The 26,271-nt window shown below is 41.5% G+C and overlaps 3 protein-coding genes across 3 annotated transcripts; 2 read left to right on the forward strand and 1 right to left on the reverse strand.

Annotated features, from left to right (window-relative positions):
- dmap1 (DNA methyltransferase 1 associated protein 1) lies at positions 1–6,525 on the reverse strand. The gene is made up of 10 exons (XM_086223286.1): positions 6,074–6,525; positions 5,779–5,870; positions 5,217–5,412; positions 4,487–4,645; positions 4,201–4,368; positions 3,789–3,974; positions 3,551–3,622; positions 2,649–2,721; positions 2,041–2,387; positions 1–695 (listed from the first exon to the last, which is right to left on the reverse strand). Exons 1-10 carry the CDS (start codon positions 6,167–6,169, stop codon positions 636–638), a joined length of 1,449 nt encoding a protein of 482 aa, XP_086079412.1. The 5' UTR covers positions 6,170–6,525; the 3' UTR covers positions 1–635.
- Positions 6,526–7,082: 557 nt separating this feature from the next.
- Positions 7,083–14,978, forward strand: hnrnpm (heterogeneous nuclear ribonucleoprotein M). The gene is made up of 16 exons (XM_086223288.1): positions 7,083–7,390; positions 8,151–8,332; positions 9,862–9,914; positions 10,607–10,614; positions 11,544–11,637; positions 11,715–12,008; positions 12,166–12,319; positions 12,417–12,466; positions 12,558–12,615; positions 12,809–12,934; positions 13,010–13,057; positions 13,262–13,330; positions 13,423–13,527; positions 13,640–14,229; positions 14,333–14,384; positions 14,467–14,978. The coding sequence occupies exons 1-16, from the start codon at positions 7,254–7,256 to the stop codon at positions 14,628–14,630; spliced, it is 2,184 nt and encodes a 727-aa protein (XP_086079414.1). The 5' UTR covers positions 7,083–7,253; the 3' UTR covers positions 14,631–14,978.
- A 181-nt stretch (positions 14,979–15,159) lies between these two features.
- timm44 (translocase of inner mitochondrial membrane 44 homolog (yeast)) lies at positions 15,160–22,679 on the forward strand. The gene is made up of 13 exons (XM_086223287.1): positions 15,160–15,245; positions 15,696–15,800; positions 16,254–16,457; positions 16,549–16,629; positions 16,748–16,897; positions 17,880–18,016; positions 18,622–18,707; positions 19,113–19,205; positions 19,649–19,773; positions 19,980–20,030; positions 20,201–20,290; positions 20,506–20,616; positions 21,101–22,679. Exons 1-13 carry the CDS (start codon positions 15,165–15,167, stop codon positions 21,218–21,220), a joined length of 1,434 nt encoding a protein of 477 aa, XP_086079413.1. The 5' UTR covers positions 15,160–15,164; the 3' UTR covers positions 21,221–22,679.
- Positions 22,680–26,271: the final 3,592 nt, after the last annotated feature.

Here is a 26,271-nt window from a genome sequence, read left to right on the forward strand (position 1 = left end):
TGGCAAGAAAAAAAAAACCCAATGAGGTTTATTGAATCATTCACGAAAGCATCATCAAGGTCACCTGAGGACAAACAGCATCCATCAGCCCGCTCTACTCCACATGGCGCAGAAGCTCGAAGCACTATCCACAAGAGAGGGAGCCGCTACTACAGGCTAACACAAAAACACATTTCCAGTAAACACTATGGCATGATTAGGCAACACAAAACCTCACATGGGTCAAATAAGTATTGCAGCTTGAGGTCCTCCCACTCCTGGAGTCTCTTCTTTCATTCCAATTCATTTCAATTACCGAGTGATTCCCGCCTTCTCGCCCCAGTCCCGATTAGCTCAGCCTAGCAATTTACAGTTGATCTCGCCTCATCCGAGCCTGAGCACTGGTGGAAGCAAGGAGAAGGCGAGTAATGGAATGAAATGTCACTCAGTTGTTGCCTTTGTCACAAAAGATGGTAAGCAGGCCAGATGGGGTGAAGTCCCCTTAGTAGCTGAGAAGATGTGTCTGTGACTGTGTGTGTAGCTGTTGTGTTTGGACATAAATGGCCACAGCAGGGTGGTCCTGCTCCCCTGTGTCTCTCATGTCCAACCACAAAACCTGCAGGTGTCATCCTCCGCCGTGTGGTGCTCCTGCCTCATCAAGGCTTCTTCACCTTTTTCACTGATGACGAGCTGGATGCCGATTCTCTCCGTTTGCGCTGAAAAGGGAGAAATAAATCTCTTCAAGGTTCTTGTGTGCCATAACTCCACAATTCTCTTCATTTTAGATTTTCCTCCAGAATCTCTTTATTTTCTCGCCTCTAAACCTGTACTTTGTGCTTTCGTGTGTACAGAGGAAACCAGAGCTTTAATGAATCGATACTCCATACCTACATTTGGGACTTCATAATTTATCTATTACTTTAACATAAATCCACAAAATTAATTTTATCTGAATCACAGTAAGGCTGAATGCGATATCCAGGAGAGTCAGTATTTGCTCAAGGTTTGTCAACGCACCATTCTAAATGAAGTGTGGTGCTGTAGAGATGTCCCAGCACGCAAAGGACATTCTACAGATTTAACAAGACATCCTTGTTTGGTACAGACTGCAAAAGTAATCACACCATTATCATTTAGGCCTCTGTTTCTATTAAAAATGTAATAATAATAATAATAATAATAATGACACAAAAATGACAATTCCTGCTTATATATTGATCATATTGATTTGCAATATCAGTCAAAATAATAGCAATTATGTATTTTTTTCCAAAACGGTGACACCTTTTTTTCTTAAATCCCTAAATCCAGATAAATCATGCTCTTATGATGCAAACTTTAGGAGCTGTTTTGAAGAAGAGAAAGCTAAAGTGCCTGAGGAGTCAGGAAGGACTACAGAAACGAGTAGACTTGCCTCAAACAGGGGCAACTGATTCAATTAAATATTTCATTTTGACTTTTTTGTTGTGGAACCATTGAAACAGTAAGTACTAAAGACATTGTAATGCAATTCAAGAATATGCTTGCTGCCACATTACTAAGTGAGTTGGCCACCAATAGTCAATGCCATTTACTGAAGAACTGAGTCGCCGTTGTTGAGACGACAAGGGGGGATGTGCAGTGGACTAACTCCTGACAAGTGCATCAATTTCTGTTTTTTGCTCCTCTTGTTCCTATTCGCTGTGTGCACTACTGTTCCTGCTGACTCCCACTGTTGGCCTGGGAGAGAGGAGACAAACCCATACACATAGCATCACCACTGCTCGTTTTATTCTGCCAATTCAGCAGATCTTTGCTTTCGGATCCAACCCACTTCTACACAGACCCCTCAACGAGAACTTGAAATGTCACTGCCAGCTCTGTTTGACAAGCCAGCTGAACACAGGATTAGTTGGATTTGTATTATTAAAATATAAATAAAAGTAGCCTCAAAACATGAAGGCTTTGTCATGGTGATTTATGTGCTCCAGTTTTGTCCTTCAAGCTCTCAGATTTGGGTCAAGTCCAGAAAAAAAACCTGATCAGACTGGAATTATCAGAGAAATCAAAAAATAGACTCACTGAGTTCGGGGTAAGTGGAGCTCCGACTACGTCGATGATCTGCTCCTTAGCTTCAACCTTGATGTCATCGGCGCTGGGCCAGACCTGAGCTTCACCTCCTGGTGTGGATGCTGCGTTGCTGTTGTTGGTATTGGGTTCTAATCCCTGCTGTGAAGCGGCCGATCCTGTGATTCCGCCACAAATACCTCCGCTCCCGGCCTTCAGCAGGGCCTCGTAGCGGTGACGCAGCATCTGTTGTTCATACTCACAGTTGCTGTGGGCCTGCTTCAGCTCATAGAGCAGCACCAGGTCGCTGCGCAGCTCATTGAACATCTGGACAATTTCTTCCGTTGGCATGGGGTTGAGATCTGCATCCAAAGATAGGCACAAAACCAAAAGTGTTTCAGAAATTAAGAGTTAGATTAAATTCACAGTATTTCTAGTATTGATAAAAAAGCAACATCCATCATTCCAAAACAGCAAATGAACTGATTATTCTTATACTTCTATGTGTAATTCTATTTTTAAAAAATGGGGTGGAAAAAATACAACAGGATCTTTGTATAATTTGGAGAAGTTAAAAACTTAAACTTGAAAATGTTAGCGCAGTGATGACGCCTCACACTCACCCACTCCTTGCTCTATCAAGATCTGCTCAATGGCCTTGTTCTTCTTCTGGCCCACCGAGCTTGGCAGTTTCATCTAAATCACACACAAAAACAGACAGACACAAACATCAACACACACTCACACACACACAAGGATGTGATTTAAGGTGTAGAGGATATGAAGATAAACAGCTCCACATCTGGGCTTTTAATTCGTATGAAATGCACTTCAGTGAGCCAGATCAAAATGTCTTTATTCACTGAACTCTGTCTGACTGATTAGCTGGAGGGGAACTCCACTCTTTAGCCGTACTAATGCATTTTCCATAGAGAGCGGCAGCTCCTCATCAGTCTTGAAGATGAATAAGGGTCCCTGTGCTTGCTCTTACAAATATTACACAGGCACTAACAGAATTAATCATCACAGCACTAATGAGAGACAGTGAGCTGGAGGAGTCAAACATCCTGGCTGCTCATACACGTTGAGTGAATCAGATATTGCTTCTACTGGTTCAATGAAAAAAAATAATCTGCCTACCTAAAATACAAACATCAGCCTCTGTCCAAGCATCCAGGACTGAGTGTAACGGTAGAAGAACTCTTTGAAGAACTGTCTCGACTCCAGCCGCACATTTCTCCCACTTAAAAATGCCTGTGTTGTTGTGTAAATTGTACCTAACTCAACTTACCTGCTCCTGTGTAAGCTTTTGTTGGCACTTATTAGAGGCTGAAACTTCTATATAAGTCGGGTTAAGATATGACTGTTAGACCACAACATTTTACCGATACAGATCACTAATCCAACGCTATGGGATAATTGCTGATTTAGATTGACAGGCTGTGTTCCCCATTGGATTTGAGAGCCAGGTTGAAGTTGTAGGTTGAAGGTATAGTATGTCAACAGGGCTGATAGTGATACTCACCCTCTGGCTGCGCAGTGTGACTCCAGATGATTTAAAATCAGGGAATTTGATGCCTGCAGTTTCTGGAACAGCCTGAGAGACATGTGATGAATATTACTGACATGTTTTGTGTTAGTTTAATCAGAAATAAAGTAAAAGGAATAAAAGGAAATGCTAAAGTCAGAAGAATATCAACTCTAACTGGCATTGTTATGATGACAGTAACAAACCATTAAAGGATTGAGGTTTGAGAACTTACTGGTTTTTCAGTTTCTCGCTTTTGTGGGAGCTTCTTCTTGGAGACCCTCTTTTCAGCTCTCCTCAACTCTGTGGTTGTGTCAGCAGCTTTAATAAGTTTCTGCAGATCCTGAGCTTTCTTCTCTCGCTCCTTCTTCCTAGTTTCTATCTTTCTCAGCTCCTGAATAAGATATTCCTCTTCTGCCACCTGCAGGAAAATCAACAGAATTACAGTCTTGAGCTAATATTCTAAAATGTCAGTATGCGTCATAAATTGCTGTTTTTAACATTAAATTGTTTTGGTTTTTTTTGCTTGTATCATCATCATGGTATTTTTTTAAGCATGATTCTGTTAATTTTAGCTGGGCAATACTTAATTCTTAAATTTTACTCCGTAATGGTTCAAGACATATTTACACGACAAGCTGACTAACTTGTTCAGGTGTGCGACTGAAGAGCTTCTCCAGTTGCTCTTTGCGGCGTCTTTCATGGCCAGCATCAAAAATGTAGATCTTGGGTTCTGTCCCTGAAGCTGCTCGGACCTTGGTCAGCTTACCACAAATATTATAATAGCGCTCTTTCAGGTCCTCCACAGAACGCTTCTGAAAAGCATGAATGGACAAATATGACTTTAAACTTACTAATCAAACAGATTTGTATTCATTCACAACATTATTTATATAATAACAAATGTTTGTTTGTAAGTGACTCTGTGATTACTCTGTATTGCTGGTGGTCATAACGGTCATGGACAACTATGAAGCGCAGGTCAAAACGTTTGCACAGGTCAAACAGGTGGTCCGTCTCAGCTTTAGTCCATCCGTCGTCATGGAGATGCACCTGATATTCCTGCTCCGAATACACAGGTACTTGTACTGTCTATACAGAGACACGAGAAAGAAGAGGGGGATGTAAAAAAATAAGAAAAATTGCAGAAAAGTGTAAATGATTGTATATCTCAGGAGTTGATGACAGAAGGAGGAGACAAAATATTGTTCTTAGTTATTCTGACAACAGACAGCGAAAAATGAACTTGGATGTTGTGAGTCAACTTCTCTAAACTTGTGACACACAAATTGTGAGGGAAGAACCTAAACTCAAATAAAATCAATACACAATCAAAAACAGGGTTGTTTTAATGTTCCAACTGCAAAACACTGAAGATCTGTCTTCCAAGTGGATGGCTTCTTTTCAGTTTCAGGTAACCGATTATCAGATTGCATTCCAAACTAAGTATCACTGGACCAGGTTGTTCAGCATTATCTTATCATAGTCTTATGTATTCAAGGGGCATCATATCATTTTATATTTCAATGTACGAGATACAAATTTAAACATTATCTCATGATCAGTGTTTTTGATCCAATAACAATATTTATGGGCTGAATAGAATGAATAACAAAGAAGAGCAAAAATCTGTTGAGATTTAAGAGTTTATAGTACTTCCTACCTTATTGAAGCGGGCAAAAGGGTAGTCCTTGCCCTCCTCTGCTGCACGTCGCCAATGGTGGAAAATGGCTCCATCCCTGCGAGCTGGATTGGTGAAAGGCATCCACTTCCATGGACGCACTTTTTTACAACCTAGCTTGGCTTTGACTGTCCTGTAGCCCTGAGTAGTATCACTAGGTAGTAAAGGGGGGGCATCTCTGTGGATTCACAGCACATAAATTCAAAAAATTGTTATAAGTGTGTGAAAAATGAGACAAATGGGATACACGAAAAATGACATCGCTGAAAGCACTGCTCCGTCATGAGTTTTAGTTTGTGATTTAAAAATGTGAAGACAATATCAGCTATTGTGGAAATACTGTCGTTATTTTCTCTTTTGTCATTAAATTTCTGATGAATGAATATTATCTACAAATGAGTAGAGAAAGGTTACAACAACTCATTTTTTTTTGTCCAGAGCTGTTCCACATGGAACTTAATAGCTTCCAATGAGTCCAAATCTTCAAAAAAATCAAATGCAAAAACTCAAGAAGAGCCCACAATTTCATCTAAGGAGTCCTTACTTCTTATCTGAATACAGCAGAGCGTAAACCTCTCGGTGCATTCCCTCTGGTCTCTTGAAGGTCAAGGTTTCAGTTGCCTTCTTGCTTTTTTTCTGAGATAGAGAAAATGGTTGTACTTAATACAATTTGATACATTTTAGTTAAACCCTCAATCTCAGAATACTATTAGCTTCAAATGTTGCGACATTGTCGTGAATGTTCTTTCTAGCCAGATTTCAGCACATTTCACAGACGATTAACATGTATAGAGAAACGTCTTTCCAAATGTTGTATTAGAGAAATCTTTTTATCTCACCTTGTCTGAGTTGATGAGATCTTTTTTGCTGATGGGACCGTCATTTTCCCCTCCTGTCAACTCCAGAATGTCCCTTACATCTGCACCAGTAGCCATTTTTAGCAAGATTTAAGCTATATGATGTATGACGGTTTTAACAACTTGTTAATACAAACGCCGCGCTTGAATGGTGCGTTGTCCAGTGAATAACATACGTCCCTAGCAAAAGGCTAATGCTAACGCTATCATTTTCAATTTAAGCAACAGCTACACAGAGCCGTAAACGGCCAAGTAATGATATTGTGCTATCTCTTTTCGTACTATACCCATAAATGTTCCTACAACACGCGGGTGATACAAATACAAAAAATATTCCAATATTCTCCTCTATTGTTCAGGTTTCGGTAATCATTAGCTCCCACTTGAACTGACTTCCGTCCCCCCCCCTGTCCTCTTCTTCGTTGCAGCATTTTAATGCAGATGAAAAATTACGAAGCAGCCCATTATAGCGCCACCACCTGGATTGTTGTACCTGTTACTGTTCATCAAGACGTAAATTACGACAAAAAGGGCTTTATCATATCACACAATTCTCTCCACACTCCATACTAAACGATCACATGCATCAACGTGTATCTGTATTTCTTCCAAAAGAGCTCCCTCCTCTTCACCAGCTTCCCTATGTTGATTTGATATTCTACCTATCTTACATATAATGTATTGCTTAGTGTTTATACGAAAATCAAAAATAGATAACTGATTAAAAATTAACCTCTCACAACTGGACCTTTAACCTTTAGTAAAATAATGTTTCAAGGAGGCACAGCCACAAACTTTGCTTCCTGTGTCTAAGACTAAATTAATAGCATAATAAAGTCTCAAAGGTGTGCAAAAAAAAAAAAAAAACAGTATGTCAGTCCATCTAACGACGGGGAACATACAAGCAAACTCTATTTCACCATGAAAGAAAACTCAAAACGTTCGGTGCAACATGGACAGGGAAGCACCGGATGTGGAAGCATCACGCATGTTTAAAAAAAGACACTCGTATCCGCCACGGTCGGAGAGCTTCTCTCGCCATTTTCATTAGCTGGCACGAACGACTCAGTCAGGCCATTCAGTCAACTAAAACTTGTTGAGGAATTCGGCTCGTTAATATTAACCGAGAAAGTCCTCGAAGGTGCAATTTTAACAAAAAAAGATGTCTAACGAGCAAGCTGAAACCACTACCGACAAAACCATTCAGCAGCAGCAGCAGCAGCAACAGCCGCCGACGCCGCAACAACAACAGCAGCAGCCGCCGCAGCAGCCGCCGCCGCAGCAGCAGCAACAACCAGGGTAGGTCAATGCATCACCGTTCCTTTGTTGGTGCTAGCTAGCTAGCTAGCTAACTACCTAGCCAACCGTGACGATGTTGCAACTTATGGAACGTAGTTTAACAATCACGCAAATATTGAAAGGGATTGCGAACATATAAATATGCGTCCCCCTTCGCCGTCTTCTGGCATGTCCATTTGGACCCCCGCGATTTCCTCCAGAACTTGAATGTTGATGTTCTGCTAACAGCAGCCATTTTACGAAACTAAGGTATCGGCTACAATAGTGATCCACTTAGCTATCTTCGAATATAGACTGCCGGCTTTGTTTCATGTTCGCTCACAGTATTCTTATTTAATTTCCAGTGATTATGTGTAATTTTATTATCACTGACTTTAATTGCAATATTTTCAGCAACACAAGTTGGTCCAAAATGTGGCCTTGCCATGCGGCTTCGTGTCGATCACTTACCACTAATTGAACACACACTTGGTGTGTAAATAGTTCTTTGCTTTATTTCTGTCATACCTGTCTGGTTGAAAACACACATTTTTAACACTTATGAGTTTCTTGAAAGATCTTTGGATAATTTACATTTATCACATTACTGGAATCTCAAAAAAAGAAGGAAAGCAACAGGGAATGCTAATTGTAGCTCAGAGTTCTAGGTTCTGCTCGTACTTCAGTAATAGAGTATGCATTTTAGATACGATTTCCGGTGTCGAGATTCCCCTTTGGAAATATTTTTTTCACTTAAGTAACCCCCCTCGCCCCCTTACAGAGAAGTGAATGGCAAAGTCAAACATGAACCCAATCCCAGCAGAAAGGAGAGGCCCCAGAAGAGAGGAGGAGGTGGTCGCTACGAACCCTACGGAATCGTGAACAAAAGATACCGGGTGTTCGTCAGCAACATTCCCTATGATGTGAAATGGCAAGCCCTCAAAGACCTAATGAAAGAAAAAGGTAAGGTTTCTTGAAACGAGATGGACGGTCAACTTGGACTTGATTTAAAAGCGCATCATCCAGGGTCATTTTGTTTGACCACTGCAGCTTTTAAGAGCTTTGTGAATTTGTTCTGGGATGAAAGGTGTCTAACGTCGTTTGAGATCCTCTGCTGGAGTTATTTGGAAGTACAAGTTTGGAAGAGGTCTCTCTTATTTGGACAACTAATGATTTGCTGTGAACCTGGATGTTAGAACATCTATCTTCCTTTGAGATTAGCAGAACCTTTTGTGGTTCTTCTGGTGAAGTGGGCGTTGTATATGTGTAAAGTTGGAACACAAATGTGAAAAATCCAATGGTGTGGGAATATGGGCGGCAAAATGAGATGCTTTCCACCCCAAGAGATGCATGAAAGAACATATAGTTCATTGCTGCAGTGATAATGTGTGATTAGGTTGCAATAAGGTAAAACGATATGCGCTTTCCTAGTATTCTTTATCAAGTTTTGGGACCAAGTAATAAGAACTATTTAGGGATTCAACTGGGATAAGCCTTACGTTCCCTCTAATGAAAAATATGGAATTTAATGTGATGCTACCGTGAAAATGGTGGTTTTGGAATTGTTTATATCAGAAGTAATGCATTTATGTGGTATTTGTTAAAGCATGTCCTAAAAAGAGTACTGTCTACTCTGAAGGACTGCCTCGTATTCGTTTTCTGACAACTGACTGTGTAGTTAAATTGCATTTTCTTTTTTAGGTGTGACCTTGTTTTCTCAGCAGATCTCCATTTTGTGCCAAACACAGACGTGTGGTGGAGTTTCTTTGGGGTACAGGTCTACAAAATGAAGCAACTTCTTATGCACTGTCCTTGTCTCTAGAGGTTTGGTCACTGAGGTCCATTCGTTGAACAGGCGCGTGATGATCTGGAAAGAAGGCATGGCTGACACTGAATTAAAATCTGATTGTGCGTCTCAGAAACAGGTCCACTGTAAGAATATGTCTTTGTAGATGGAACTTTCTGCCCTCTAGTAGCTTTATTGTAACTTGGGCTATCATTGTCCTAGTTGTAAGTTTCCACTAAGGCTCAGCTGATGGGCAGATGTATTGATGCTTTAGCATGAGGTTTGCGACTAAAGTTTGCAATGGTTTGCAATGAGATGGGCCGAGGCATTGAACAGGCTTTACCAACTTGAAATTACTTTGTCAAGTATCTTCAAGTAGAAGTTGGGTTTCTATTGCATTATTCCCGAATGGGAAGGCTCATGGCCATTTAAACAGTTGTTGTCCTCAGTTTTTTTGCTTCTGGTGCTTCGGGAGAATTGAGACAAGGACGGGGTAAGAAGTCCTTATTTTTTTTTTCTTTAAAGACTAGTTTGATTTTTGTAGACCTGTACCATATTGTGATGCTGCCGAGGTGCTGAAGGAAGGCTCAGGACTGACAGTCTGAGCTCACTGTCATCGGCCAACCTGCTTGTTTCTGCTCTAAACCCCCATTGTTCTCTCGGCTTCTCTCCCCTTGGTGTGTGTCGTCTGGAATCTGATTTGTAGTGGGTGAGGTAACGTACGTGGAACACTTAATGGACGCAGAAGGCAAATCGAGGGTAAGTGCAAATACATACAAATAAACCATGAATAATCCTAGACAAACCTGTGTTTGTCAGCTTTGGTTTCTCCTTTCCATTGTTCGGGAATTGTTCAGATTCAGGACTCTGCTGGAGTGTGTGTGATAGTGACATGCTGGAGGTGTGTCCTATCTGGTGTCGCCTGTGGCCCTGACTTGTGGTCATGTGAGGGTTGATGCTCTTATAAAAGGACTTCAGCTTTCTCTCTAGCCAATCCTGTGGGATTGTAGTAGCTGATAATGTCACTTTTTGAGTGCTGGTTCTTCTCCTTATGAACTAAAGTGGTGTAGTTTGCAGGAGGTTGTTGCAGGACTGTTAAGATGGTTGTAAAATATAACACCTTCTTCAGAATGTCTTTTCTGGAATAGTTAGTTCCAATATCTTTAGTAATGGGGAATCCTATTTCACTGTGGATTTTCTGCCTTTTTGATGTTGGAAAATTCTAACAGAAAGCACTCTTGCTTGCATCGTGTTAGTAATGTGAGATTGTAATATAAATATCTGGAGGCAGTGGCACAGTTGTGGCTGTAGGCTTGTGATGTTGAGCTTTTGATTGTGCATGAAATTCAAATTCTCTTTGTATATTTCTAAAACGTATCCTTAATGTTATTTACTAATGTGATTGTTTTTTTTACTCCTGGTCCTGCCTGTCGTATCTTCAATCAACAAAGGGTTGTGCGTAAGTGTCCTTCATTGATCTCTTAACTTATCCAATAATTTTTCAGTGTTTTCCAGATTGGATATGTTTAGGGCTGTAATCAACCAAAGAAATTCTTGGTCGACTGAAGCCCTCAAATTTCGACTAAAAATCGACTAATTTCATATATGAAAAATATACTGTGTCAACTATCAGCACAAAACCTGTTGAGGAATATTTAGACAATTGTTTTTGTCAAGTTATAATAATTGACCGACACTATCATTTGTCCGGCGCACAGAGCGAGACATTTAACTTAAAACTTTACTCTTAAACACTAAAGGGAAGTCCACTATCAGAATTTTTACGATTAAAACAAAACAATTATTAGACTAAAACATTGAAATGTCAATGCCGATATGTTCATATACTCAAAACTGATGGGGCAACCTAAGGTAGACAAGTTAGCTTACCGTTTTTAGATGATGCGTCATCGTTTTATTTGTCGTGGAGCTGTGATATGCAAACTGTTGTTTGCAAACTTTGCATTCGACTTTTTTCCCATTATCTATTTTCATGAAATGCTGTCACGCTGCAGATGTCTTTGACATGGTGGACAAGGACTGACTTTAAATGAAACCGTCAAAATTAAATATACATTCATCAAACCACCAGCGATTGGCCTAGTATTCTTCAGTCTGTCTCTAGTGGGTCAGGCTAATCCAAAATAGCAAAAACAGGGGGGGTGTTCAAAGATAGATTATTTGTGAAACAGGGGTGCTTTCGGTACTTTCCTCCTGATGAAATTAAGGTAGCAAAAAATTGACCAATCAGAATTTTGGTCAAGCCAGAACGTATTGACTAATAATCGACCAGTCGACTGGGAGATTACAGCATTAGATATGTTTGTATTTAAAGGGTTTTTACTAGAAATGTGGTGGAGAGTATTCTCACTGTATGTTTTCTCTCAGTGTCGTTGAGTTTAGGACTGAAGAGCTCATGAAGAAGGCAGTGGAGAAGGTCAACAAGCACAACCTTAATGGACGACCCCTAAAAGTGAAAGAGGTAGGCTAAGGCAAACGGCTGACTAGATTAATCTACGTTTTGCACAGCTTAAGTCACTTTTTCTTGCTTTTTGGCAGGATCCTGATGGTGTGATTGCTCAGAGGGAAATCAACAAGGCACAAGGTGGCGGAGGCCCTCCAGGGGGTCATGGTGGAATGGGGGGCATGGGGGGCATGGGAGGTATGGGGGGGATGGGTGGCATGGGAGGAATGGGAGGAATGGATCGCATGAATATGGATAGAATGGGCCCTGGACCAACTGGCCCCATGGTCAATATCCCTCCCAGTCTGATGAACAACCCAAACATCCCTAATGAGATCATCCATGGCCTGCAGGCTGGAAGGATTGGCAACACCGTCTTTGTTGCTAATGTGAGATTTTGGCCTTTTGTTATTCCTTTGTTATAAGAGTTACACATTTAGTATACAATGACTAAATTTGATTGTGTTGAGGACTTAGTGGTCTTGACTTACCTATGTAGATTTGCTTTTGAAGAGAGTAAATTTATTATTGCGTTCGTCCCCATAGCTTGACTACAAAGTTGGCTGGAAGAAGCTGAAGGAAGTGTTCAGCATGGCGGGCATGGTGGTGAGGACTGACATTCTTGAGGACAAAGACGGAAAGAGCCGAGGCATGGGCACAGTAACATTTGACATGCCCATAGAAGCAGTCCAAGCTGTCTGTATCCTTGTGAAAATTTTCATTATTTGGAATACTTTTTCAGTGTAATTGCATTGTCTCAAGATATGTCTTGTATAATTTCCTTAATGAATTCACAGCTATGTTCAACGGGCAGCTCTTGTTCAATAGGGTCATGCACGTGAAACTGGTAGGTTGTTTAAACCCTGGTAATTTTTTCCCCCTCAGAGTTTAACTGTTTAGTTCAAGGTGGCCTGAATGGCTTTATTTGCCTCTTTCAGGATGAGAAGTCCTTGCCCAAAGATTTTGGACCACCTGACAGAGCTGCTGCTCTTCCCCGTAAGTGTAAAATGTATTAACCGGCATTTATATAAAACAATCTGAATTTTACCTGGATTATAAGTTATACTTGTAATTTTTCTGTGTGGCAGTAATAAAACTAGTAACCCTGTAGTAGTAGTAGTAGTTCCTGTGGATTCAAAAACCTTCCTGCATAAACATCATCTGAAATTGTATCTGTTTCTCTGCTCAGGTGGCCTAAGCGGTGTTGGACTGGGCTTGGGACCTGGTGGCCAGCCCATTGATGCTACTCAACTCAACAGAGGTGGTGCAGGAGGTGGTGGCGGTGGTGGAGGAATGGGCAACATGGGCCCTGGAGGTAACCAGCTGAAGTTGAGTCATTTAACATAAGAGTCAATGAAATCTGCTGCTCACTGTCACTTGTCACTTGCAGGAATGGAAGGAATGAACTTTGGCAACATGGGAGGCCGTATGGGAGGAGGTATGTACAACAGTTCAGCTGTAGACCTTTATTTCCCGCACCCGAGTAGCATGCTCGGCACTTCATTCACATAGATGCATCACATTGACCTGGCGCATCTTGAAGCATACCAATCCTCAACCAAGAATAGCTAGAAAAGCTAGAATATCATTTTGGAAATTGATTTTTCTTGGGTGGTCTGACACTCTTGTTTGTTTCCTCCAGGAATGGATAACTTTGGAGGAATGAACAACATGGATCGCTTTGGCTCCTCTGGAATGGGCAGAATGAATGGTAAGATGTTATTTTAAGCATTCCAAAGCAAGCGTGGAAGACATTCACGTTTTGCTGGATGACTCTAATGGCTTCATCTCTTGCATTGTCAGAGATGGACCGTGGGATTGGTGGTGGTGGTTTTGACAGGGAGTTTGGTCGAAATGAAATGGGAATGTCTCGCAATAATTTTGGAGACTCGTTTGAAAGAGGAATGGGTTAGTACTCTCAGGATTTTGTTAAAGATTCCTGTAACTCCCCTGGGTAGTACTGAGCATCACATCTATTCTGATTATTTGTTCAGCTTCCCAAATAATTTTCCTTATGCAGGAAACTCCATGGGCATGGACCGCATGAGTTCTGGAATGGACCGCCTGGGAACGTCCATGGATCGTATGGGAGGGATGGACCGGATGGGTATGGAGAGGATGGATCGTGTGTCTGACCTGGACAGGCTCGGCACTGGTTTTGATCGGATGGGCTCGGGGATGGACCGGCTGGGGCCCAGTATGGACAGGCTTGGACCAAGCCTGGACCGTATGAGCTCCGGTATGGACCGTCTTGGCCAAGCAGGATTTGACCGCCTGGGCCCATCTGGTTTGGACCGCATGGGTGGTAGTCTGGACTTTGGCTCCCCAATGGGTATGGATCGCATGGGCAACACTGGACTTGACAGAATGTCCAGCAACTTCGATCGCATGAGCTCAACTGGAGGTCTTGACCGTTTCCAATCTGGTGGCCTTGACCGCATGAGCTCTGGAATGGACCGGATGGGATCCGGAGGCGTAGGTGGTCAGTTTGATCGATCCACTGACTTGGATCGCGGATTTGGTGGCAATTCCTTTGGAGGGGCTGGAGCTGGAGGTGCTGGAACTGGAGGAGGCAACATCAGAAAGGGATGCCAGATCTTTGTCAGAAATGTAAGCATTTAATATTCAGAGATTTTAAGCTTCATTCGTGTGGTCAGTACATTGTGACGTAAACTCACTGATTTTCAATACAATTTAAAATTTTGTCTTTCAGCTTCCATTTGACTTCACCTGGAAAATGCTGAAGGATACCTTCAATACATGTGGTAAGAGTTATGATGATCTGGAATACAAATCTGCCATTTAATTTTAAGACGGCATCTAGTATTTATGTTCTTTCCCTTGCAGGTATGGTTCAGTATGCTGATATTAAGATGGAGAATGGCAAGTCTAAGGGCTGTGGTGTGGTTCGTTTCGACAACCCTGAGACAGCTGAGCGTGCCTGCCGGACCATGAATGGTTATCGGCTGAGTGGAAGAGAGATTGATGTTAGAATTGATAGGAATGCATAAATTATTTGTTAGTTGCATTTGACGTGTCATTCAGTCCCTGATGCCCAAACGCCCTGTATCATCCAATTTGCCCTCCAGCATATTCATATTATATTCCTATCCAATTGGTTTGTTAGATATTTGTATCTGTGAATGTTATTTAGTTAGTAAGTTGTATTGGTGAAAGCATTGTTTTAGTTTTACTTTTAATTTCCCCCCTTTTTTTTAGAGACTGAGAGAAGAGAAGTCTTCTTTCATCTTTCTTTTTAGAGACCAAATTTTTAATTTTTTTTCCCTTCATGCTTCACTTGTCTTTGCCTTTTGTTCTACAAGGTGTTTTGATAATAAATCTCAGTATCTGAAATCTTGTATTGGCTGTTATGTTCACTATTGCAATGCCACATCATAAATGTTTACTATACACTCTTAAATTAAGTTTTATATTGTAGTGTAAGTGGTGTAAACAGATTGAGGGTTAAATTTGAATTGCACCATTGTGAGCTGAATTTGAGAGTAGGTAAAACGCGCCTGATAAATCATTCAAAACCCTCCCCCATGAACATGGAAGGTCACCACCGGAAGAAGGTCACATGCACTACGTTCAAGATGGCGACCCCCTTATGTCAGTGTTATCAGGTGAGAGCTTGACGTTCTGCGTTAAATATCTAAATTTAAAAACTACTAAACAATGAGTGGGGCACCAAAAAGTGGTCTCTCTTACTACCATCAGCGAATGACGTGTCTTATTTGTCAGGATGTTAATCTAGCTATGGCTAGCTCGGTTAATGCTAACCCCTGGAAAGACGTCGAGCCGGTGTTTGAACTAAACATCCATATAATGTCACCTCGGGGAGCTACATGATAATACTTTCTATCCTGCGTTATAGTGACAGTTGTTTACCAACTCTTTTAATTAGAATGCCTTCTCCTGTAACGTCAGTGACATGTCATTCTGGTCCTTTTACTATGAGGCTCCCAGTTAGAACTATCGCGAGTTTTCTCGAGCTTCTAACTTTGATACCCGCCTGTTTATTCGACACTTTTTTTAGTTTAAAGATTTTTTTTTATATATATACCTTTCGACAGATATGTATAAAACGGGGCTTCGTGGCGTTTCCCTCCTCCTACCTGCTGCTGCACAACAGACCAAATATCTACAGGATACGATGGTCCCTCTCAACTTCATCGCAGGTATGAACATATGCGAGCATTGGGAGGCTAGCTGTTAGCATGCTTCAGTTTATGAAGTTGCTTTTATTATATTCGTTTATTGTTTTCAAAGAGTTGCTATCTGTTTTTTGAGTATGCACATTATGAACTTACAAATTGACCAAATATTTTAAGCATTATGATGAAATCAAGCTAATAGTTTGCAATGAAGAGTGACTGGGATAAAGAACGGTTCATGAACTGACGTTTCCATTCAAGAGTTTCAACGCACTGAAGAGGGAACGTAATTTTAAAAACGTCCTTTCATAACTTTTGATGTGCTCCATTTCTGTCGTCTCACTCAACTTTCCTACAGATTTCAGTGCGTGAGTTAAAATGACGAACATCAATGAAGTTAAACTGCATGGCTCAAGGCACACTTGGTTGCCCTTAATTTTATTATATTCTTTGGTGTTTTTGTTTCACGCTATCAAGGTGCCTCAGTCGCCGCTTCTACATGTGAGATATTTGTCAGGGGAGAGAGGTGGTGGGAGAAAAGGTTTTCTCGGCGAGTTTCTGGACAATCTGAAGCAGGAGATAAACAAGAACAAAGAAATGAAAGAAAACATCAAGAAATTCCGAGAAGAAGCCAAAAAACTTGAGGATTCGGACGCACTGAGACAAGCTCGAAGGAAATATGTTAGTATTCTAATATATAAAGCATTTATTTTTTCTTACAATTATATTGTAACTCATTTTTACTGCCATTTCCTCCTTGTCTCTTCCCCAGAAAACGATCGAGTCTGAAACAGTGAAGACCTCCGAGGTTCTCAAGAAGAAGCTAGGGAACCTGTCAGAGACCGTTAAAGAGGTTAATGTCATAAGTATCTCATTCAGGTGCAACCTCTCTTTTGATAGCTATGTTAACATGGTGTTAAAGTTGATCCTTCCACTCTTACATGGTGCATTTGTGTCTTCTGTGCGAGCAGGGCATAGAGGAGGTTAGTCGAACAGAAATTGGGAAGAAAATCAAGGAGGGAATGGAAGAGGCAGCCAAAACAGCCAAGACCTCTGCTGAAACGGTCTCAAAGAGCGGAGAGATGCTGGGGAAGACTGGTGCGTTCAGAGCAATCTCACAGGTACAGAGTCCAAGTACATGCTGTTTCTCTTCAAGGATGCAGACTTAGTTTGTTGCTTCTCCTTGAGAGAGTTCACGCGTGCATTAACCCTTTGATTAAAGGCAGTACTTCCACAGATCTCATTACAAGATTAAGGTTAGATTGAGATCAGTGTGTTAATGCTGCTTCAAAACAAATGAGTTGTTTTTTTTTATCATTATACTTTTTTTTTTTTTTTGCTCTTCCATGAATCCATTAAATGAACTCTTAAGTAATATTTTTTGTAATTAAAATAAATGCAAAAACATGTGGATACTAATACCAAGACAGTACCACGTTGAGACATCAGTGCAAAAACCTAGGAGGTTTGACCTTCATCATCGTCAAACATCCATCCAGCCATTTTCTATACCCCTGAGGGGAAGGGGTTGCTTTTTCACACATGCACATGTGTTTTTGAACAATACATTCATGATATAAATAATCGCATGATTGCGAACAATTAGATCAAGGTCACGGTGTGCGATAATCCAATGTTATCTATACTTGAGTCAGCTCTCTTTTCTCAGTTAACTTCAAATGTGTACATGCATGATTTATTAAACATTTGATAAGCCTCAGCTTCCTTATTACTGAAGGTAAACTTATCTATCAGTCATATTATGATACCAGTGACTGTAATTCTGACTTTCTTGTGAATGTAAAACCTTGTGAATGCTTGATTGCTTGCATGTTATGGTAATGTTAACGCTGCTTGTGTATGGAGAGATGTGTACGTAGATATAATTCTGGTTTCTGTCACATGCACTGACCTGTTGCTCTGCCTGGGAATTCTTTCTAACATGTTGGCGTATCTGTTAGGGAGTTTTAGGCTCCCTTGATCAACATTTCATAATTAATTCATAGAAAGTGGTTGGACAGGGATGTTGTGATGTGCAGAAGTCCTCGACATTACTAATTGAATACTGGATTTTATGTGATGTTGATTCTAATGTTTTGTCAGGGCATGGAGAGTGTAAAGAAAGAGATCGGTGACCTGGGCCACACTGGTCCGTACCGACCTCCTGCTAGACTCAGGAAGAGGAGTGAGTTCTCCTCCAAGGGGGCAGCGGATGAGACGAAGGTCTTCGAAGCCAATGAGTACGTGAGTGCCCTCTGCTTTACCCTGATACTCAGGGGGGGCACGCCTCTTCAGGGGCTTCTTGACCGACTAGTGGGGAGTGTCGAGATCACACCTGCTGTGGTGTAGTTATCTTTTAGTTTTTAAATTCCAAAGGGGCCAAATGTGATTGGTTTTTAAAACTCCTGGAAAGGGAAGAAGGACAGCATCATAGGTGCGTGTAAGAGCCTCTTCCTTCTCACAGATGGTCTCTCTCATTCATAAACCCTCTGCAAACTATCAGTCGCCACTCTACGAAATCTCTATTCATAGTTGCCCTGTAAGGAGCGTCTAGCACAGCTGAAACAACCAAGTAGCTGAAGCTGACATGCTCAGGTACAAGTGACAGTATTATTTATCTCCTGTCCAACTGAAGCACAGTTGGCAGGGACAAGATCCCTGATGTGTCGATGGTTTGTTGGAAGAGGACGAGTGTGATAACTGTGCGGCGAAATGGTCAATAAAGCTGAACATTCTTGGTTTTCAGTTTCCTTTACGCGACTGTGTTTTCCTTCCTTTGCTGCAGCCTTGTTTTCTCTCTCTCTGGATGAATACGATTCAAACTGGTACCGTGTGTGTTCTCTAGAGAAGCTACAGGTGTGGTGCTCCACAAAGACTCCAAATGGTACCAGCAGTGGAAGGACTTCAAAGACAACAATGTGGTCTTCAACAGTAAGAACTGACCCCATCTTTACATCCCTGGCTAATGCATGCGTAATAATGGTTGGGAAGCGGAAATGCATCGGCGAGTTAATGTGGGGATATATTGTTAAAATTCAGGATTTAGAAAATGAATGTAACTGCAGATTTTGTAGCTTTATGCTCTTGAAGTGGTGGTGACCAATAATGTTTGCACCAATAAAAGTGAACAGGCGATGCACGGCAGGATGTTTATTCTTCATATTTTCTACCAGCAGGCCAAGTGGGAATTCATTTGAAGAGCAAAAGTTGTTCTTAAATCTCTGTGGATCTTGTCAATATGAGTTTGTATGGTTTGATTTGTTTTCCCAACATCAGGGCATCTATGGAAAATATGGTAAGCGTCAGCAGAAAATCTCATTCCTGTTTCCGCTGCAGGATTCTTTGAAATGAAGATGAAGTACGACGAGAGTGACAACGCTTTCATCAGAGCATCTCGTGCTGTCACCGACAAAATGACTGACCTCATAGGTGAGAGAACTCAGGTGGTCCAATAGTCTGTATTACTCATAATTCATGTTGGAATGGAGGGGATAGGGTGCAGTAATTGCTTGATAACTCAGATACATGATACAGTGAATTGAATTCATCTTTTTTACAGCACGTTTCAGCTCACTGATTCAATTTCTGGTTGCAAGTTTTCTGTTACGTCAGCATTTCACCTAAACTTTGTTGCCCCCAAGTTGCTAAAAAAAATCAGTTAATGCAGGTTCAACCCCGACTGTTTAGAGATGGTCATAGTCAGTGATGCCTTGTAGTGATTAAGTTGGAAAAACAAGTTGAATGCCACCAATTTTTGTAGGTTTAGTAATGGCTGTTATGAATCCAACATGATTTGATACACTTCAGTAATACAACGTGTCGTTCTAGTAGTCTGGAGATTTACCCTCATGTTTTTTTCCACATGTGTTAAGGCGGATTGTTCTCCAAGACTGAGATGTCTGAGGTGCTGACAGAGATTTTGAAGGTGGACCCATCCTTTGACAAAGATTCTTTCCTCAAGCAGTGTGAACGAGATATTATTCCCAACATACTGGAGGTATGTTGGAGTGTAACAGTTTCATCGTCTTGTCCTTTTCAGAGAAACAGACCAAATTAAGACAAGCTCCCACATATTTTCTTGCAGTTCTCAGTTCCAGTGGTCATATAATGTTTGTTCTGTGTATAAAATCCAAATTAGATAGAAATACTCGAGCTCCCACCTTTACAAGGAATCTAAGCTGGTGTGTGTTCTGTCCCGTGCAGGCACTGATCCAAGGGGAACTGGAGGTACTCAAGGACTGGTGTTATGAGGCAGTACGTCTAATTCTTTGCTTGAAGTTTGGAAAGCATTGAAATAAATCTGTGAAAACTGATGTGCAGACAATAGCTGGACTGTATTTGTGTCACTGTAGTACCTCAAAAAACATTGTGTATATTATTTTTGGTTCATAATGTTCCTCTTGTTCTCCATTTTGTTTGAACAGACCTACAGCCAGATGGCGCACCCGATTCAGCAAGCCAAGGCCAGGGGACTTAAGTTCCATTCGAAGATCCTGGACATTGACAACATTGATGTAAGCTAGTCACAGTCACACGATTAATATTTCCTGTGTGGACATTTCACTTTTGTTGAGTGGTTGTCAGAGCATGGTGGTCATCTGCATTGTCAAAGTTTCCTTATCCATGGTTACGTCTGCTGATTGTTTGTCACCAGCTACTGCACCACAATAAGACGATGTGATATTGGTTGATTTAAAGTGTGTGTGTGTGTGTGTCTCCTTGTCTCTAGTTGGCCATGGGGAAGATGATGGACCAGGGTCCGGTGCTGATAGTCACCTTTCAGGCTCAGTTAGTAATGATAATCCGAAACACCAAAGGAGAAGTGGTGGAGGGTGACCCTGTGAGTTACACAAATACACACACACACACACACACACACACAATCACCACTAGAAGAACTAGTCTATGATCTCCTGCAGTTTATCACATCATGATCAAAATGTCATCGAGAATAACAAACATAAATGAAAAGGAACATTTTGATTTTTATTACTGTAAAGTTATTAACTTGAGTTCAATATAAAATACGTATTAAACCAGCATGTTTTAATACCCACATATACACAGCAAACACAAAAACAATCTCTGGCCACTGTTTGGCCAATTCAGAGTCATTCTCACAAATTCATTTGCAATAAACTCTCAAAGTCGAACTATGAAATTGATCATGTTGTCATCCAGGTTAATGTGCATACAAAATACATGTTAATATGTGGCTCACCATTGTCTCAGAGTATGTTTGTGGATTGTTTTATATGATTATTATCATTGATAAAGATTGGAAGAATCATTCATGAGTGCATCAATCTATTTTTCATTGCTAGGAGAAAGTGCTGAGGATGATGTACGTGTGGGCCCTCTGTCGAGACCAGGAGGAGCTCAACCCATCCGCTGCCTGGAGACTACTTGATATCTCCGCCTCTAGCACCGAACAGATCCTCTAAGACTCTTTGATACACGCAGTACAAACACACTCATGCAGGGACAGAACATCCTGTACCTGAACGGGCACTGGAGCTTGCTTGGGGTGGGGCGCACAGAGACGAGGGACAGACAAGTGTAGCACTCAACTGCAGAGATGTTGCTTTGCCGCTGCTTTGCCGCTGCTTTGCCGCTGAATACATCACTCTTTCTTCTTTACTTCACCAGCTTTGCTTGAGATGCTTGTCAAAATGACACACTAGGGGGCGGTAGAGTACCACCGTCAAATTCCACAGTACCTGCATGTTTGTCTGTTTATCAAAGCTTTATGGTGCAGGACACCCGTTAATTTTTTTTTTTTTTTTTTGTCATTAACGGGATTAAATAATTTAGTGATATCAGTCACAGCTTGTTTAATAAGATGTTGAGGAAATCACGGCAGTGGTGCTGCATTATTGTTTTCATAATCAGAGGTTTTCCTCAAGCTCTGTCCAGTCCCCCTCTGAGGCGCCGTGATCTGGAGCTCGCCACCATCCTCGTTTGTATGATAATCATCCAATGTAATTGTTAAACTGTGAGAAAGTCTATATTTATTATGAAAAATAAAGAGAATCTGTTTTTCACACTAGCAGACATTTTGTAAAATAAAAATAAATTATCTAACATTTTAATTCTTTTTATTGATTACAAAAAAAAAAAACCTTGGAGGAATTAGTCATATCTAAAAGAGAGGGATTCATAAATGCTGTTTCTTTTTAGGATGCAGCAGTATTTGTACTTTTAAATGTTTCGAGTTGGAGCGCTCATCTACTTTAATAATTTAACCTCTTGTGTACTGACACAAATCATTTAGTCTGAACATTGACATCTGTCGCTGTGGGATCATATTTTTCACCATGTCACCAGTCCAAATATGGTTATCATATTTAACCGACCCTTGGCTTGCCTTCAGTTATTAGTCTTCACATCAGTACTTAATCTAACCCCACCGTCAGATTCAGTCTACAATTAAAACTCAACCCACCTGTTGGGCAGCTCAAATGCTGAATGTCACCCCGTTCTCACCGGTCTTCCCGCGGACGTGCAGAAATGTTTTTTGACAAATCGCTTCAATGCAAGCCGATGTACTCTTCAGAGCAGTTGCCATTGTTGTTCCCGATAACTATTTATTTAAGGTACGTGAATAGAGGTTGAACCCAAAGCTGCATCAACACTGAACCTTTTAATCTTCTTCAACCTACAGGAAGAGCTGTCTCTCCCCCCCCCCCCCCCCCCAACTATTTAAGCCATTTCCACGATGTAAAATATCACCATCTTGGTTCAGTTTTCCAAATTGAACCAGCCTAACTGAGGTGGTCCTCGCCTAAAGGTTACAGACGCGTGCCAGGTAGAACAACGGTGCTTTCTCCTCCTTCAGCGTTCATGGCTGAGGTTCTATGAAGCAGGACATCCATCTGCTCACGGACTCCAATCTGATGACTGTGTGTGCATATTCACTGAAGATGGGTGAATATATGGTCGTTTTTTTTTCCCTTCAGGGACAGAAAAAAGTGGTGTAATATCCACATCTTCATAAATGGTCTTTTGGTGTCTGTGGTTATGTGTATTCATATTCATTAAATCTGTCAAAGATGAGGCCTGAGGTCCCTCGAGAGTCTCTGCTTGTCATTCAGCTCACATACAACGTGTCTCGGATGAATTCAGGTACAAGATGAAAGAGTGCGTTCACACTTCAGTAGCTCACTGTGTGTGTGGCAGCCGGCTGACAGCTCAGTACAGATGGTGGGCTCCAGAGCAGGATGCGTTGTTGCATGCATTCATACTGGCCCATTTTTATTCAGCGCGATTGATTACAGTGGCCCTGGGTGAGGATTTTTTGGGAGTGGCTTATAATAAGGCCTACTGGCTGTGTCTGGGTTGTACATGTGAACCAGCAGCTCCACCAGAGCTGTCCACGATGATGGATCCTCTCTGTCTCTCAGCTGTGCTGAGGTTGCAGCTCCCCAATGTAGTGCTCATTGCTCAGAATGCGCCCCCACAATCCTCTCCTCACACTGGGATTTAGACGAGCCACCCGGGAGAATTCACCTCAGGGGACTTGTCCACTAGATCCTTTTAGAGACCAGCTGAAGAAGAGAGGACCTGACTGTGTCTGAGTACCAGCTGTTTCTCAAGCTGCTTTTGGAATTAAAAACAAGTGTCATGATGTAATGACTTTTTAAAATACAAAGTTAATTGAAAATAGATTTCCCCGTTTTAACCGTGTCCCCATATTCATTTATCTTTTCATGTATGCCAAATATCAAAACCCGGTCTTTTCCTATTTAAACATAAAGATGTTTGATGACTCATCCTGGACTCGGGGGTGTGGAAACACAGAAATACGGAAACAAATATCACTGCCTTCAATTTCACTGGGTTTTTAAGGAATTCTTGTGAAGCAGTGTCCTTGACTAAACATTCGTGAGTGTATGATTACTGCAGCCTTTTCCAATCATATAACATCAAATTGATTTAGATAAAGTCCAAACAATATGATAATCACATTTGGACTTTGTTTTTCCCAGGTTTCCAATCGGCAACAGTTGATTTTCACAACATGGTATCATAAATTTCGACCACATTTGAAGTGCCCTTGAGCAAAGTACATACTCCTCAACTGTAGTGTGTGTGCGTGTGTGTGTGTGTGTGTGTGTGTGTGCATTGCTACCTATGGATAGAATCAAGAGCTGAGGCTTAAAATCTCCTCAGGGATTCATTTTGCAAATGAAATGAATAAAAATTGCTCATAGTTAGGTGAGGTTCATGCTTACTTGCAGAAACACAAAAAAAGGAATCTGAAAAATACTGCATCTGTAGAAAACTTTCCTTACCTTCATGTTTGCACACACGCTTCATCATGTGGTGAGATACACACGTGAAGAGTACTATGCATTTTTGAAGACAAGAATCATATGCTCAGAAAACAAACATCTCTGTCTGAGGGAAGAAGACGATGCCAGCAATGCAGATGACAAACCAACCAAGCACACACACACACACTCACACACACACACACACACACACACACAAGTGGTGCTGGGTCAAGTCCCATGGAAGTAGGGCAGAAGTGTCACATAAACTCTTTCACTTGACGGCTGAGTGCTGACATCATGCTGTGGTCAGGGATCCAGGCTGGCAGCTGCAGCAGGGCTAGCAAGCTGAGTGACAACAGCTCCAGAATAAAAAGAAATCACACGTCACATAAAACATAATCAATATGGGAGCAACTCCCAAGAGTTTAGGAAACAAAACAGTAAAAGCTTTTACAGAGAGATTCCATTAAACTAACAGAGTACAATGTTCGCTGAGCTGGAGCATTTGATATTCATCTTTATATTATAGATGGTATTTGTCAGAGACATGTAAAGCATTTTTTTACCTGTCATTTGTCCTTTTATTCTGACGTCCTGTTAACTACACTTTCCTCTCTATAAGGACGGTTTAACCAGCGTCGTTCTTCTCACCAGTCCTCTTTCTTTCTGCTGCTGTTTGGGTACCAACTTCCGCACCAGACTATATCAAAGAGTAATGTGATGTCAATAGTAATCGCCACCCACTCTGCATCAGACATTATGTTTAATGCAGCTTGACATACTTGATCTGAAGTTGAACAGTGACAACTCTGATGTACCCAGTCCACAGGAAGTCCTTTAGAAGATGAAGGTCACCCAACTAAGCTAGCAGAGGAGCTCAATCTGACCCAGATTCGCCAGTGCAGTTAGGCACTTTTCCAACATGTCATTTAATGGGCGCACACACACACACACACACACACACACACACACACACATACACACACTTACATTCATACAAGCGGTCAGAAAACAGTGTGAAGAAAGGTGCAGGGGACACCCCCTGGAGAGACAGATTATGCAGGACAGTTGTGTGTAAGGGAACTCATTAAAGCACAGGGCTTAGACAGAGGACAGGTGGGAGTTACTGAATACGGGAGTTTCATTAAATCACAAAATATGATATAATTTTCCACACAAAATTAATTTCACCTCCATGTTTTGTCGCGAAGGCGGTTACACACAATCTTGCTCCGCCTCTGCCGTGATGTTTGTGATTCCTTCAGCTGTCTCTCAGACGTAATATGACAAAATTGTGGTTTAACTTTCATACCTTTAGCCAGTTCAGTAAAAGATCTCTAAGGTTTCTGTTTGGGGATATTGCTTGGCATTAAAATTAAATTTTTCTTTCAAAGGTTATCCCCTCCATCTTTTCATAAAGCCCTCCTCCCTCTTGTTATTGTAACTGTTTTCAGAACCTAATTTTGAGGAGTAGTGGGTCTTCCAATGAAAGTCAGTGGTGAATATCTAATTTTCATACAGTATATCGAACCAGTCTCATAAGATCAGGCAGCGCGATCACATGGAGAGTTGGATCAACATGTGTGATGAAAAAAGAAGACCTTATCTTCAATAAAATAAAAGAGGAGAGCGACAGATGGGAGAGAGGAGCTGACGGGCAGCCAGACAATACATGTTCAGCATGGTAAACGAGTTGCAAAGCAGGTGGTACATTTATGTGGGGTCAGGTGTGCCTGTTTAGCAGTAATTGGCTGCAAGAGCGCTCTGATCAGCCCCCCGTGTCTCCTAACATGCACACCCAGAGACCAGCAGGACGTGCTGGACGTGCTGGAACTCCCTCGCCCAACATTACAGCACGGATGAAGGATGATGGCTCTTACAGTATGGCTGCCGTGTTAGCCAAAGGTTGTGTGTCTGCATGCGCTGATGCTGATCATGCTGATAAATACTCAGTCAGGCTGGATCAGTTCCAGCAAACTCACACACACACACACACACACACACACACACACACACACACACACACACACACACACACACACACACACACACACACACACACACACTCCAGCACTGACATAATACCCTCGTTTTTATAGGGAACAGGGACGAGCTGAAGGCTGTGAAGAGGGAGCTGAGAAAGAAGATCAGGGAGGGGAAGAGCTGCTACAGGAGGAAGATGGAGGATCAGCTGCAGCAGAACAACACCAGGGGAGTCT

This window comes from Aulostomus chinensis, chromosome 14 (genome assembly GCF_037954235.1).
Source record: "Aulostomus chinensis isolate RoL2024-O1b breed Wild chromosome 14, RoL_Achi_v1.0, whole genome shotgun sequence".
Classification (NCBI taxonomy): Eukaryota; Metazoa; Chordata; class Actinopteri; order Syngnathiformes; family Aulostomidae; genus Aulostomus; species Aulostomus chinensis.